The 12,040-nt window shown below is 36.1% G+C and overlaps 1 protein-coding gene across 3 annotated transcripts in view; it reads left to right on the top strand.

Annotated features, from left to right (window-relative positions):
- Positions 1–12,040, top strand: part of arid4b (AT-rich interaction domain 4B) — an 88,066-nt gene that overhangs the window by 70,471 nt on the left and 5,555 nt on the right. For all 3 annotated transcript variants that reach the window (XM_058794904.1, XM_058794905.1, XM_058794903.1), the window contains 6 exons: positions 1,708–1,792; positions 2,371–2,575; positions 3,775–4,956; positions 7,382–7,492; positions 9,626–9,820; positions 9,904–10,050. In XM_058794904.1, the coding sequence (XP_058650887.1) occupies positions 1,708–1,792; positions 2,371–2,575; positions 3,775–4,956; positions 7,382–7,492; positions 9,626–9,820; positions 9,904–10,050 (1,925 nt within the window). The remainder of the gene's footprint in view (positions 1–1,707; positions 1,793–2,370; positions 2,576–3,774; positions 4,957–7,381; positions 7,493–9,625; positions 9,821–9,903; positions 10,051–12,040) is intronic.

Below are 12,040 nucleotides of genomic sequence, written 5' to 3'. Positions count from 1 at the left end.
TTTTTGTTGGCCAAAGCCCAAAAACGAAACATTTTTCACTTCCATTTCCATCATCCCTGTGTCATTGGGTTTTCGGTTCATTTAAGCATTTCCGGTTCCATTGACTCAAAATCAATGGGTTTTTGGTTAAATGTCTGAAATAAGGCCACTGGTGAACAGTTTCACTCCCTATTCGACGACACAAACTGGATCAGTAATGCCATCTTGTGAGGTTTTTAGTTTTTTAGAAGATTTTACAGTTTCTAACAAGTGGTTAAACAGCAGTACAGAAGTTGTCGGGGACATTAAACGTCATCAAATGAACAGGTTTGTGTTTATCTTGAAAACTATTCTAACTCCAACTTTCATTGAAAATGGTTTTAAATGAAGAGAGTTGTCGAAACTCAATGGTGGTGGTGTTGACGTCATGTGACTATGGTGTTCGTTTATAGCCTACGTTTAGCTTTTTACTTCTGCTGATTGTGTTGAGGCTTCAAAATTTGTTCATCAGCAAAATGCGTAAGAATCAAACTCTTGTTGGTATTTTCTGCAATAATCCAAGAGCCAATGGAGAAATCCTATTGGGTTTTTGTCGGTGGAACCAGGTTGATGCTAACTTATGGGTCGGCCTACAAAAATACATCATTGCTGCTGCGCTGCATAGCTGCTTGATGGACCACAGCTTTTTTGGTTTTGACATGTGGAAATGTGTTTAAATAATACTTTATGCCCATCCAAAAGTAATAAATACTGATTGTTTCACAGATCTAAGTCCAAAAACAAAGCAGAATTTGCACTTCTGCTCATCGATATTTAGTGTTCCTTTCAGAGATTTGATGCACTAACCTGGAAAACTTTTTTGCAGTTCTTCTTAAGCATTTATAATATCAGACTGGTACTTTGTGAACTCGACTTGGTTTCCATCCTTGCCAGATTGAGGAGGTGCTTTCTAGTTTCATGTGTCGTCTTGTGGAAAATGTTGAGCTTAGTGATAGACTGATACAGCCTTTTATCATCATCTTTGAAGCGGGTGAAGAATGTTTCTGGGTGGTTTATAGAAACAAGTCAGGTGTGCATTTGATGCTTGACACGTTAAAGACTTTTTGACTTCTTTTCTGCATCTGAGAGGATGATCAGAGACATTAAAGTACTGAGGATTGCATTGAGGTGGATCACGTGAACTCGGGGTTCGATCCGTTAGCATTCCCATTCATCTCAAGGGCAGTTCTTCAGTTGCCACATGAAACTGAAGTACACAATCTTCTTCATTTCAGTTCTGAGTGTGTTTTTTCCTTCCAACTCTCATTGAAAAGGAATGATTATGGTTGCTTTGCCATTGCAAAATGCTGTCAGTATGAACAAGCCTTAAAACTAGGACATGTCTTCATGACATACTCAAGTTTTTCTTCTCAGACTTGGATTTGAGTGTGTGTTGTGTGGACATTTCTGATGCTTAAGCTCATTTCTGACAAAAATAGCAGAGCAGGATCTTCTGAAGACCTTGTTGCAGCTTTGGTGCTTTACACTAGTCATGTTGGCTCTTTCGCAGCGTTTTGTTTATGGTGCATTTGTTCTTTTGATTGTGACTTTATATCTTGCAGTTGTGACTTGTGCAATGTAATATCTCATTATTTGTACATTGCATCTCGCAATTGCAACAAAACAGAAAGTTTTGTGAGTTTTGGAGCCGTATTTAGTAAATGTTGACCAATCTGTCTCTCTTAACAGGTATGACGAGTGGGTCAAAGCCGATAAGATTGTCAGACCAGCCAATAAGAACGTCCCTAAAATAAAGCACCGCAAAAAAATAAAGGTACAGTCTGATTTCCTTTTTTTTTTTTTTTTTTTCCCTCAGCATACTTAAAGGTTTGTGGTCTGTAAGACTTTATAAATATTTTTTTTAAATGACTCTTATCCTCATCAAGGCTGCATTTATTTAATTAATAATACAGTAAAATTTCGGAAATATTTTTACAATTTAAAAATGACTGTTTTCTGTTATAATATATTTTAAAATGTAATTTATTTCTGTGATGCGCAGCTGAATTTTCAGCATCATTACTGCAGTCTTCAGTGTCACATGATCTTCAGAAATCATTCTAATATGCTGATTTGCTGCTCAAGAAACATTTCTGATTATTATCAATGTTGAAAACAGTTTTGCTGCTGAATATTTTATATTTTTGTGGAAACCATGATACATTTTTTATCATGAACAGAAAGTTCAAGGAACAGCATATATTTGTGGTTTGATCAATTTAGTGCATCCATGCTGAATAGAAGTATTAATTCCGTTAAAAAAAAATCTTGCTGACACTGTAGTGTATTCTTTATGCATATTCATATTTAGAGAGGTTGCATTATTAATTTGCTGTTTTTATTTAATCACAGAATAAAGCCGAACGAGAAAGAGACCGAATAGAGAGACTGACAGACAGAGAGGATCTTCCTTCATCCAAAAATCGCATCAACCGATTGTCCAAACCGAACTCCGGCAGTGATGCTTTCTCCACGATGGAGGAGTATGGTGATAAAGGAAGCCAGCAGACGCCCGTCAAGCCCATTGAGATCACATCCATTCTCAACGGCCTCCCAGGTACCTTTATATTCACACTGTTTAATTACAAGTCTTACTTGAAGGTGAAGTGCAATTTTTCAATGCTAAAATACTTCCTTGTGTTCAGAGTCACTATATAACAGTCATTAGTAATTTGACTTCCTAAAGAGTGTCACTGTGATGCTTTCAAAACAGTCTTTTTCAGCAGATTAACTTTTGAATCAACCAATCACATGAGTATAGGACTACCTGTATATGCATTGCCAGCATTTGGGAAACCTCTTTGGAAAAGTTCTTGTTCTTGTCATTGTCTCTGTTCATGTTTTGTTCCACTAGTGGCTTAGAAATGGCACACTTCACCTTTAAGCTTACTTGTTCCCTACAGGTTCCCTTTTCATGGAAATCTTGGTCATATTAGGCAATTTTCATATTAGGCAAAATTTAAAAAGTGTCACATTTATTTATTTATTTTTGTTTATTTACACTACCATTCAATTACGTTCCATTCAATCATTTTTAAAAAGAAATGAATACTTTAAATAAGCAAGGATGCTTTAAATTAAGACTGACAGTAAAGACATGACATGTAAGATTCTTTTTCTTTTCTTTCTTTTTTTTAAGGAAAATTAATACTGTTTTTTTCTACAAGGATGCATAATTGATCAAGTGAATGTAAAGACATTTATAATGTTGCAAAAGATTCTGATTTCAAAAGAACTTGCTATTTATCAAAGAGTCCAGGAAATAAATATCATGATTTCCACAAAAATGAATCAGCACAACTGTTTTCAACACTGATAATAATAATAAATGATAATAATAAATAATAAATGTTTTTTTGAGCAGCAAATCAGCATATTAGAATGATTTCTGAAGGATCATGGAGTAATGAAGACTGGAGTAAATTCAGCTTTGATCACAAAAATAAATTACATTTTAACATATATTGTCATAGAAAACAGCTATTTTAAATTGGAAAAATAGTTCACAATATTTTTGTTTTACTGTATTTTTGATCAAATAAATGCATCCTTGGTGAGCAGAAGAGACTTCTTTTAAAAAGTTTAAAAAAAAAAAATATATATTTCAAAATATTAACAAAAACATAGTATATCAATGATACTAAAATAAAATTGCATAAATCCATTGACGAAAAGGTGTGGGAAACCCGTTTCAGTTGTCTAATTTAGCACTGCAGCAGAGCTAATGTTTTAGTGCCATCCCTCTGTTTCGCACAGGCTCTGAAAGCTCCTCAGACGACAGTGAGCGAGAAGACGACGGTGACGCTGATCACGACGAAGAGGATCATCCAGGAGCTCGAGCGAGCCTTCGGAAAGCAGGTCTTCCAGAGCGCCCGCGTACACCACAGCACTGGGACAGCGGAAGCCCGTCTGAAGCCTTCAAAGCTCCCGCGGTCGCGGACGAGGAGCCGAGCGTCCAGGACGGCCCAGAAACGGGCAAGAGAAAGGGCCAATTTGAGGTGGAGCTCGAAGGTTCTGGCGGCAGAAGAAAAAAGGCAGAAGGTCAAGGCGAACGCGCTTTGAAAAGCCCAGCGAAAGGCAAAACTAGAAGCAGCAGAGGAGGCGATTGGCTGCCAAGTAGTTCACCCAAAAAGTTAGAAGAACGAGGCCCGGTGGAGGATAGAGGCGCTCAATCGTGTAGCAGCTCTGAGGACGAAGCAGATCCTCCAACAGAACCACAAACCAAGGAAGAACCAAGAGGAAATCCCAAAACCAAGGGCTCCCCTTCAAAGAAATACAACGGAGTGAAGGAGAAGAATAAAAGAGGGCGTTCGGGATTCTGGGAGATCCCGGAGAAAAGAGCCAAAATATCCACAGGGATTGAAGAAAGGTCACCTGGCTGTCGTACCAAAGGCCAGAAGGACGTGTGGTCCAGTATCCAAGTTCAATGGCCCAAGAAGACCCTAAAGGAGCTGTTTTCAGACTCGGATACCGAGGCGGCTAACTCGCCTCCGCCCGCCGTAACGGCTCCGGATGAGCCCTGCGTCGAACCCGCCCGGGACGAGGAGATCGCCGAGGACAAGCTGCAGGAGCATCCGAGCAGCGGCACCAATTCGGTCCTCAACACGCCTCCGACTACGCCGGAGTCGCCTGCTGTGGGCGAAGGACCCGCTGAGGTCCGAGCACCGTCGTCGCCCGCCGTGCCACCCGCCAGTCCTCCAGCTGTCTCTTCACCGACAGGAGCTCTGATGGAGGAGCAGGCGGGGGGGCGCAGCGAGTCCGACAGCAGCACAGTGGAGGTGGAGAGCTTGGGTGGAGAAATCCAGGAGATTCCTCAAGAGGAGGGGGCAGGTTCCCCTTCCAAGGCCTTCGATGGAAACCTGTCCTGCAACAGTAACAGCAACTGTAGCCTCACGCTAAGCAACTGCAGCCAGCAGGAGAGCGAGCAGAAGAATAAAGGTACGTACTGTCGCCTACATCATATGTGACCCTGCAGCACAAAAGCAGTCATAAGTAGCACAGGTATATTTGTAGCAATAGCCAAAAATATATTGTATGGGTCAAAAATATAGATTTTCCTTTTATGCTAGAAATCATTAGGATATTATGTTCAAATCATGAAGATATTTCATAAATTTACAAAAATTCACAACTTTAAAGGTTATTTCCGCAATATTTCGATTTTTTTGCACCCTCAGATTCCAGATTTTCAAATAGTTGTATCTCGGCCAAATATTGTCCGATCCTAACAAACCACACATCAATGGAAAGCATATTTATTCAGCTGTCAGATGATGTATAAGTCTCAATTTCACAAAATTGACCGTTATGACTGGTTTTGTGGTCCAGTGTGTGTATCTGATGCTTCCAAACCTGTTTTGTTTTGGTCCAATTCTAAGGTAACGTTGCATGTGTCCTTTTTATATATATATATATATATATATATATATATATATATATATATATTGCAGCATAAGTGTGAAGGTACTGCATGGGATTTGATATACACTACCATTCAAATTTAGTTATTCTTTTTTTATAAAGTTATGCTTTTATTTATCAAGGATGCATTAAATAGTTTAAAAGTGACAGTAAAGACATTTATAATGTTACAAAAGATTTATATTTCAAATAAATGCTGTTCTTTTGAACTTTCAATTCATCAAAGAATCCTGAAAAATAAAATGTATCAGTTTCCACAAAAATATAGTGCAGCACAACTGTTTTCAACATTGATAATAATCAGAAATGTTTCTTGAGCAGCAAATCAGCATATTAGAATGATTTCTGAAGGATCATGTGACACTGAAGACTGGAGTAATGATGCTGAAAATACAGATTTGATCACAGGAATAAATTACATTTTACAATGTATTTGCATAAACCCCCAGATATTTTCAATTGTAATAATAATTCACAATATTACTGTTTTTACTGTATTTTTGATCCAATAAATGCAGCCTTGGTGAGCAGAAGAGACTTTCAAAATCAAACATCTTATAGACCCACATTTTTTAATGGTAGCATATATATATGCAGATTTAAATATTTGTTTCTGTTAAATTATTATTTTTAACATTTTCTTTTTTTTTCTTTTTTTTTTTTACAGAATTATAAAGAATTTCTTTCCGATTACTTAAATTCTTAAATTATTTAAAATGATTTAAAGGGGTGGTTGATCAGCTTTTTTCGAAGGCTTGATTGTGTTTATGAGGTGCAGAGTAACGTGTTCATGCTTCGTTTAAAACACATAATTTTACCTTTATTCTGCACCGCTGTTTCTGTTCTTGTCAAAACAGTCTGTTGAGTTCCTGGTTCTGTGAAGACCGTCCCTCAGAAATAGTCCAGAGACTTCACGCCCCTCACCATCACGGGTAGTTGCATGTTCCCAGGGGGCAGGGTTTATGTAAACATCAATAGTGATGACACAAACCCAGTAAGAAACTTGTTGCAGTCCCTACGAGCCTTTTTTGTAAAAGAAAATATCTCACTTTGCATTGAACTTTAAGGGTTGTTTATGCTCAAACAGCAACATTACACACCAACAAAAGGTAAAATTTTTTTAATCATAATCAACCACCCCTTCAAAAAGATATTACAAAATGTGGCTGATACTTCATAAATTCTGACCTGCCATGCAGAAAATATCTTGATTATCTACAGTGATGCTTTGTGACGTTTAACTTTTTAAAAACTGAGTGTTGAAATCTTGCAGTTTTTCTAAGAACCTTAGCATGCATCAACCCCAGACACTCGTAACAAAAAAGAATTTTGATATTGCGGCAAAGATATTAGTTAATTAATTGGCCATGCAGTGGCCATTTTTACGAGCTGACCTATAGCTGCTGAATGCATTGTCCAAGCTTAATGAAACTCGATGCACACAGACAACAGGACATTCTGAGGATGCACACCAAGTTTTGAAAAATTCTGCATATAGGGGACGCTACAACGACGAAAAAACGAGCTATAATTCCACAGCCGTATGATCCATAATGTTGAAAATTGGTGTGCCTCTTATCCCAACTTATCCTCTATTATGACTTGGCTACATTTAAAAGCCAATCAAAATTCAGCAGTTACTAACATAGAATCTGAATGGCCTGCCATTACAAAAATGTATATATTTGTACATCGTGTTAAAACAAATGTGTGTACCAAATCTTTCAAAAAGTCGGTCACAAGGTGGCGCTGTAACAAGCAACCTTACATTTTAGCTAATAACTCAACCGTGCCAAGTCTGGTGTTTTTAAATGTAAAACCTGCTTGTTTCACTGATTGTGTTGTGAATATTCTTTGAACCTTGACTAGTTAAAATCTAAAAAATTACTCCTCATCATTCCAAGAAATGCATTTTCTCACCGAGCTCTCATCTGTCTCACAGCCGCATCCAGTCAGAAGCGACACAAGGAGTCTCAAGGCGGCGGAGCATCAAAGAAACACAAGCGCAGTCATAAAAACCTGAGCTTACATCCCAAGAAGAGCCGCAAACCAGGTAACAGAACACCGACATCTGCTTGAAGAGCTTTTTCATAGATGTCAGTGGAGCGTTGATAAGCTTCAGCACAATTGCTCGAGAGCTTTATTTCTACAAAAAGCAGCTCCTGTGTAATTCAGTCCTTCTCTAGTCCTTCCAGATTGCCAGTCTTTTGTTCCTGCAGAGATGAGCGTGTTCAAGTGTCTCTGCACATCCATTTCTTTAGTGTTTTGAGTGTGTATTGCAGCAGTGTAGCGTCATTCTGTAAATCACCTGTGATGAAAAGCTGTAGGAGTTCACTGACTTCAGTAACTCACTTTAAGTGATTGCTTTTGTCTCCAAATGAAGTTATGGTTTGCTCACGCTGTGCTGCCAGTAAAAACAGATACCTAAGGTTTGGTTTTCTTACACTGAAGTCCTCTCAAACCACTTTTAGTTGACCCAGATATAAGCTGTGTGGAGTATGAGTCTAGTTCTCTTTGCATTCACAATGTACCTAACTCTCAGCACACTTTCACACCGAGTTTTGGTTAGATTATTGTAGTGTAATATTAATATTAAGGCTGCATTATTTGGAAACATGCACCAATAATCTTCCCATACCTGTAATAAGAAGTGCTTATCAACGAAAGGGAAGGTTTAAGGACTGGGTTTTTTTTTATGTTTGATGATTTAATGTTTGAAAATGAAGCTGAAAACAAAGGTTGTAAATGAATTTCAGTTGTAATGTTTTTTTTTTTTTTTTTTTTTTTTTTGCAGTGAAATACTACTATAATAATATTTCCTAATTTATTTAGTCACTTTTATATTTTTATGTGGTAGTAGTAGTGGTAATATTTTATTATTATTATTATTATTTAGCCTACAAACAAGTGCAGCAAACCTGAAAATGTTTTCTTTTCCCAAATCGTGCAGCCCTAATTGATGTGTTTTTTTTAATACAATAATAATATAATCTGCAGTTTTTCCACTTTCACTGCATTGATAGAAAGTGTGGGTCCTGAAAACTGAAGGAAGTCCATTGAGTTTGACCTAAAATATTTACTTTAAGTACCAGCTGTGGTTTTAATTTATTATTTCAATAATTTAACAACAAATACAATAGAACAACATTTAAAATATTTGATCTATTTTTGTTTTATTTATCACTTCTTTTATTTATAAATATTAATAAATTATTAGAATTGCATTGTAGTAAAATTATAGGAAATTATTTAATTAAATTATAAAATGTAAAAATAATAAATAGTTTAATTATTTATTATTAGCTTTAATTAATAATACCTATTAGCACAAACCCCAGTTTGGGAAGCCCTGCATAAGTGCTTTGTTTTCACACGTACTGAAGACTTATTTAAATCAAACTCAAGCATAGTTTGTTTTTGTTTTTTATTCCGTATAATACAATTTTATGTGATTATAAAGGCAAATATAACTTGCCTCTTTTAGACTCCGTTCATTTACTAACTGCTTGTTTTCTTTAACTTTAGCTTCTCCATTCTTTTTCTATTCTATCTGTCTTCTTTTTATTTATTATATAATTAAAAAAAAAAAAAAACTAACCTTGCTATGTGTCCTGCTTAGGCTAAATGAAACTTGTTATAGCACTTGTATATCATTGCTCTTTTGTTGATTTTGATTGCTTCCATTGTCCTCATTTGTAAGTCGCTTTGGATAAATGTGACACTGGAGCACAAAAGCAGTCACGAGTAGCACGGGTATATTTGAAGCAATAGCCAACAATATTACATTGTATGGGTCAAAATGATCAATTTTTCTTTTATGATAAAAATCATTAGGATATTAAGTAAAGATCATGTTCCATGAAGATATTTAGTAAATTTCCTACTGTAAATATATCAAAAGTTAATTTTTGATTAGTAATGTGCATTGCTAAGAACTTCATTTGGACAAATTTAAAGGCGATTTTCTCAATATTTTGATTTTCCAGATTTTCAAATAGTTGTATCTCAGCCAAATATTGTCCTATCCTAACAAACCATACATCAATGGAAAGCTTATTTCAGATGGTGTTTCCAATAAAAAAAGACCCTTATGACTGGTTTTGTGGTCCAGGGTCACATATGAGCTTTCATGTTTGTGACGATCAGTGTTTGTGTCTCCTCTCCTCTCCTCCGGGTGGTGCTGCAGCCCACAGCAGTGACAGTGAGGACCAGTGTATGAGCGAGAGCACTGCCAAATCCCCCTCATCCAAGAGCAGCAGCGAGCTGAAGACAGCCATCCCTCCCAAGTGCTCCGGCCGGACGCCCCCCTCAGGCCACAAGTACCACAAACACGGCGAGCCGGAGCACTCCCACGGCCGGAGCAAGTGGAGCTTCCAGATGTGTAAGTGCCTCAGACGGCCACAGATTCTCAATAAGAAGAAATGAACGTTTGATTCTGATTGCTTTTCACTCCTGTCTCTCCAGCGGACCTGGAGAAGATGAGCAGTCTAGAGCGGATAGCTTTCCTTCAGGAAAAACTGCAGGACATCAGGAATCACTACCTCCTGCTCAAATCTGAGGTGGCCTCCATCGACAGGAGACGCAAGCGCATGAAGAAGAAGGAGAGAGAGAGTGAGTGCTTTATTAATCACCTTTCAGTTTGTGTTGAGCAGTATTATTTTAGTGTTGCTTGTACACTATTATAGTATTTATTACGGTTTTGAATGAGGTTTTATTTGTATATTTTCAGTTTTCATTTTAATTTTGGTACAAGTTTATTTTATGTCATTCTTTTGTCTTTTATATTTACTTTTTCTGTTTAGCCTTAATTTATCTGTATTTCACTGTCAGCTTTAGCAATTTTAGTACTTAAACTTATTTCAGTTAGTTTCCAAGACACCATTTCTAATTGTTTTAAATTTTTTGTTTTACTTTTGTCATTTTAGTTTTTATGTTTCAATTTAATTTTAATATATTTTATTCCCCTGATAACTTAGCTGCCAAGGCAACCTTTCTAACTTTTGGAAACGTTATTGTGAGCTTTTGTCATTTTAAATATTTTGAGGTTTTTTATATATTTCTGTTTAGCTTTTCAAATTTTTGTGTTTTTGTCATTTTTATTAATTAAAAAAAAAAAATGTTTGTGTATTTCTTTAATTTATTTTTATTCCAATTTTAGTCATTTTACTACCTCAACTTTAACTTAAGTTAGTTGCCAAGACAACATTTCAAATTTTTCTTTAAGTTTTATTAATGTTGTAATGTGCTTTTGTCGTTTTTATTAGTTTTTGTTCCTTTTTATTTTTCGGTTTAATTCCATTTATTTTAATTTCAGTTTTATTCATTGTAGTATTTAAACTTCTTTCAGTTAGTCGCCAAGGATGCTGAAAACAATTTTTAGTAGTTTTAATTACCATGACACTAAGACGTGAAAGGTAATGCAATCCATTTTTAATTAATTGTAAATAAATTAAATTAGAAAAAAAATCTAGTGGTTATATTATTGGATTTGATGTGAACTTTAAATGTATGTTTTTGTTCAGACAAATTATATGTAACATACATAATCATTTATTTGACTGAATTTTTTTTTTTTTTTTTTTGCCAAAACTGGTATTATTTTACCTGTGAAGATGTTGAAATCGTCGTTTAAATTGTGCTCATTTTACAGTTTAGGATGTTACCATAGACACTGGTGTCATTTCAAAACATCATTGCTTCCTAAACACAGGGCTCCAGACTGCGATTTGCGACCAAAAATATTAATTTTTGAGGGAAGTTTTTCACTGGTGGCTATATATTTACATGTTATGACTTAAAAATTTGCATGCAATGCCTTTTTTCCTGATTGTTTTGCGATCACATCTTTTATGTTCACGTATTAAACTGAGACGATGTGCATCAAAGTTTTAGTGGGAAAAAAATCGCGAGATGGCTTTAGCGCCTCAGTTCAAGCAGCAAGTGAACCCACCATCTTTCTCTTTGCTACTATAGTACACAGTGAACATGAATTAACATCAAAAGGTAGGCTATTTATAAGAGAGCCTACAGTACAACTTACTGAAATGTCTCATGTAATCGCTCATTATGTATCAAACGGCAGAAAACGTGTAAAGCTTGTAAACATTGCACTGTAATAATACATTTACCTCAGAATAACCACTCAGTGTCCATAAGCTCATCAGTCAGCTAGAAAGAGGAGCTTTTTGCTATATTTATGTGCTATTGCATATTCATATTTTTACTTAACCTGTTGTCTACATGATTCAACTCCTCCTGTAAAATTGTATTTTATTAATGAAGAAAAACAGATACATTTATAGGATGCATTGAGGAGGAGCCCAAACTACACTCAGTGGCCAAGTGATGCTTATGGTCCGTGATACTGGCACAGATTCTTTGTGACTGTATATTTCAAGCTGGAAAAGACATTTAATTCCCACTTTAAGTGATTATTAGTTCCCAGGTCATCTACAAGACGGATTAAAATGCTGATAAAGTCAAGAATAGATGAGACATAAACACATGGCAGTATGATTGAAATGTGACCCTGGACCACAAAACCAGTCTTAAATGTCAATTTTTCGAAATTGAGATTTATAAATCATCTGAAAGCTGAATA

Source organism: Onychostoma macrolepis, chromosome 13 (assembly GCF_012432095.1).
Source record: "Onychostoma macrolepis isolate SWU-2019 chromosome 13, ASM1243209v1, whole genome shotgun sequence".
Lineage (NCBI taxonomy): Eukaryota > Metazoa > Chordata > Actinopteri > Cypriniformes > Cyprinidae > Onychostoma > Onychostoma macrolepis.
The sequence above is the reverse complement of the archived record's forward strand: the minus strand, read 5'-3'. Positions and strand labels throughout refer to the sequence as shown.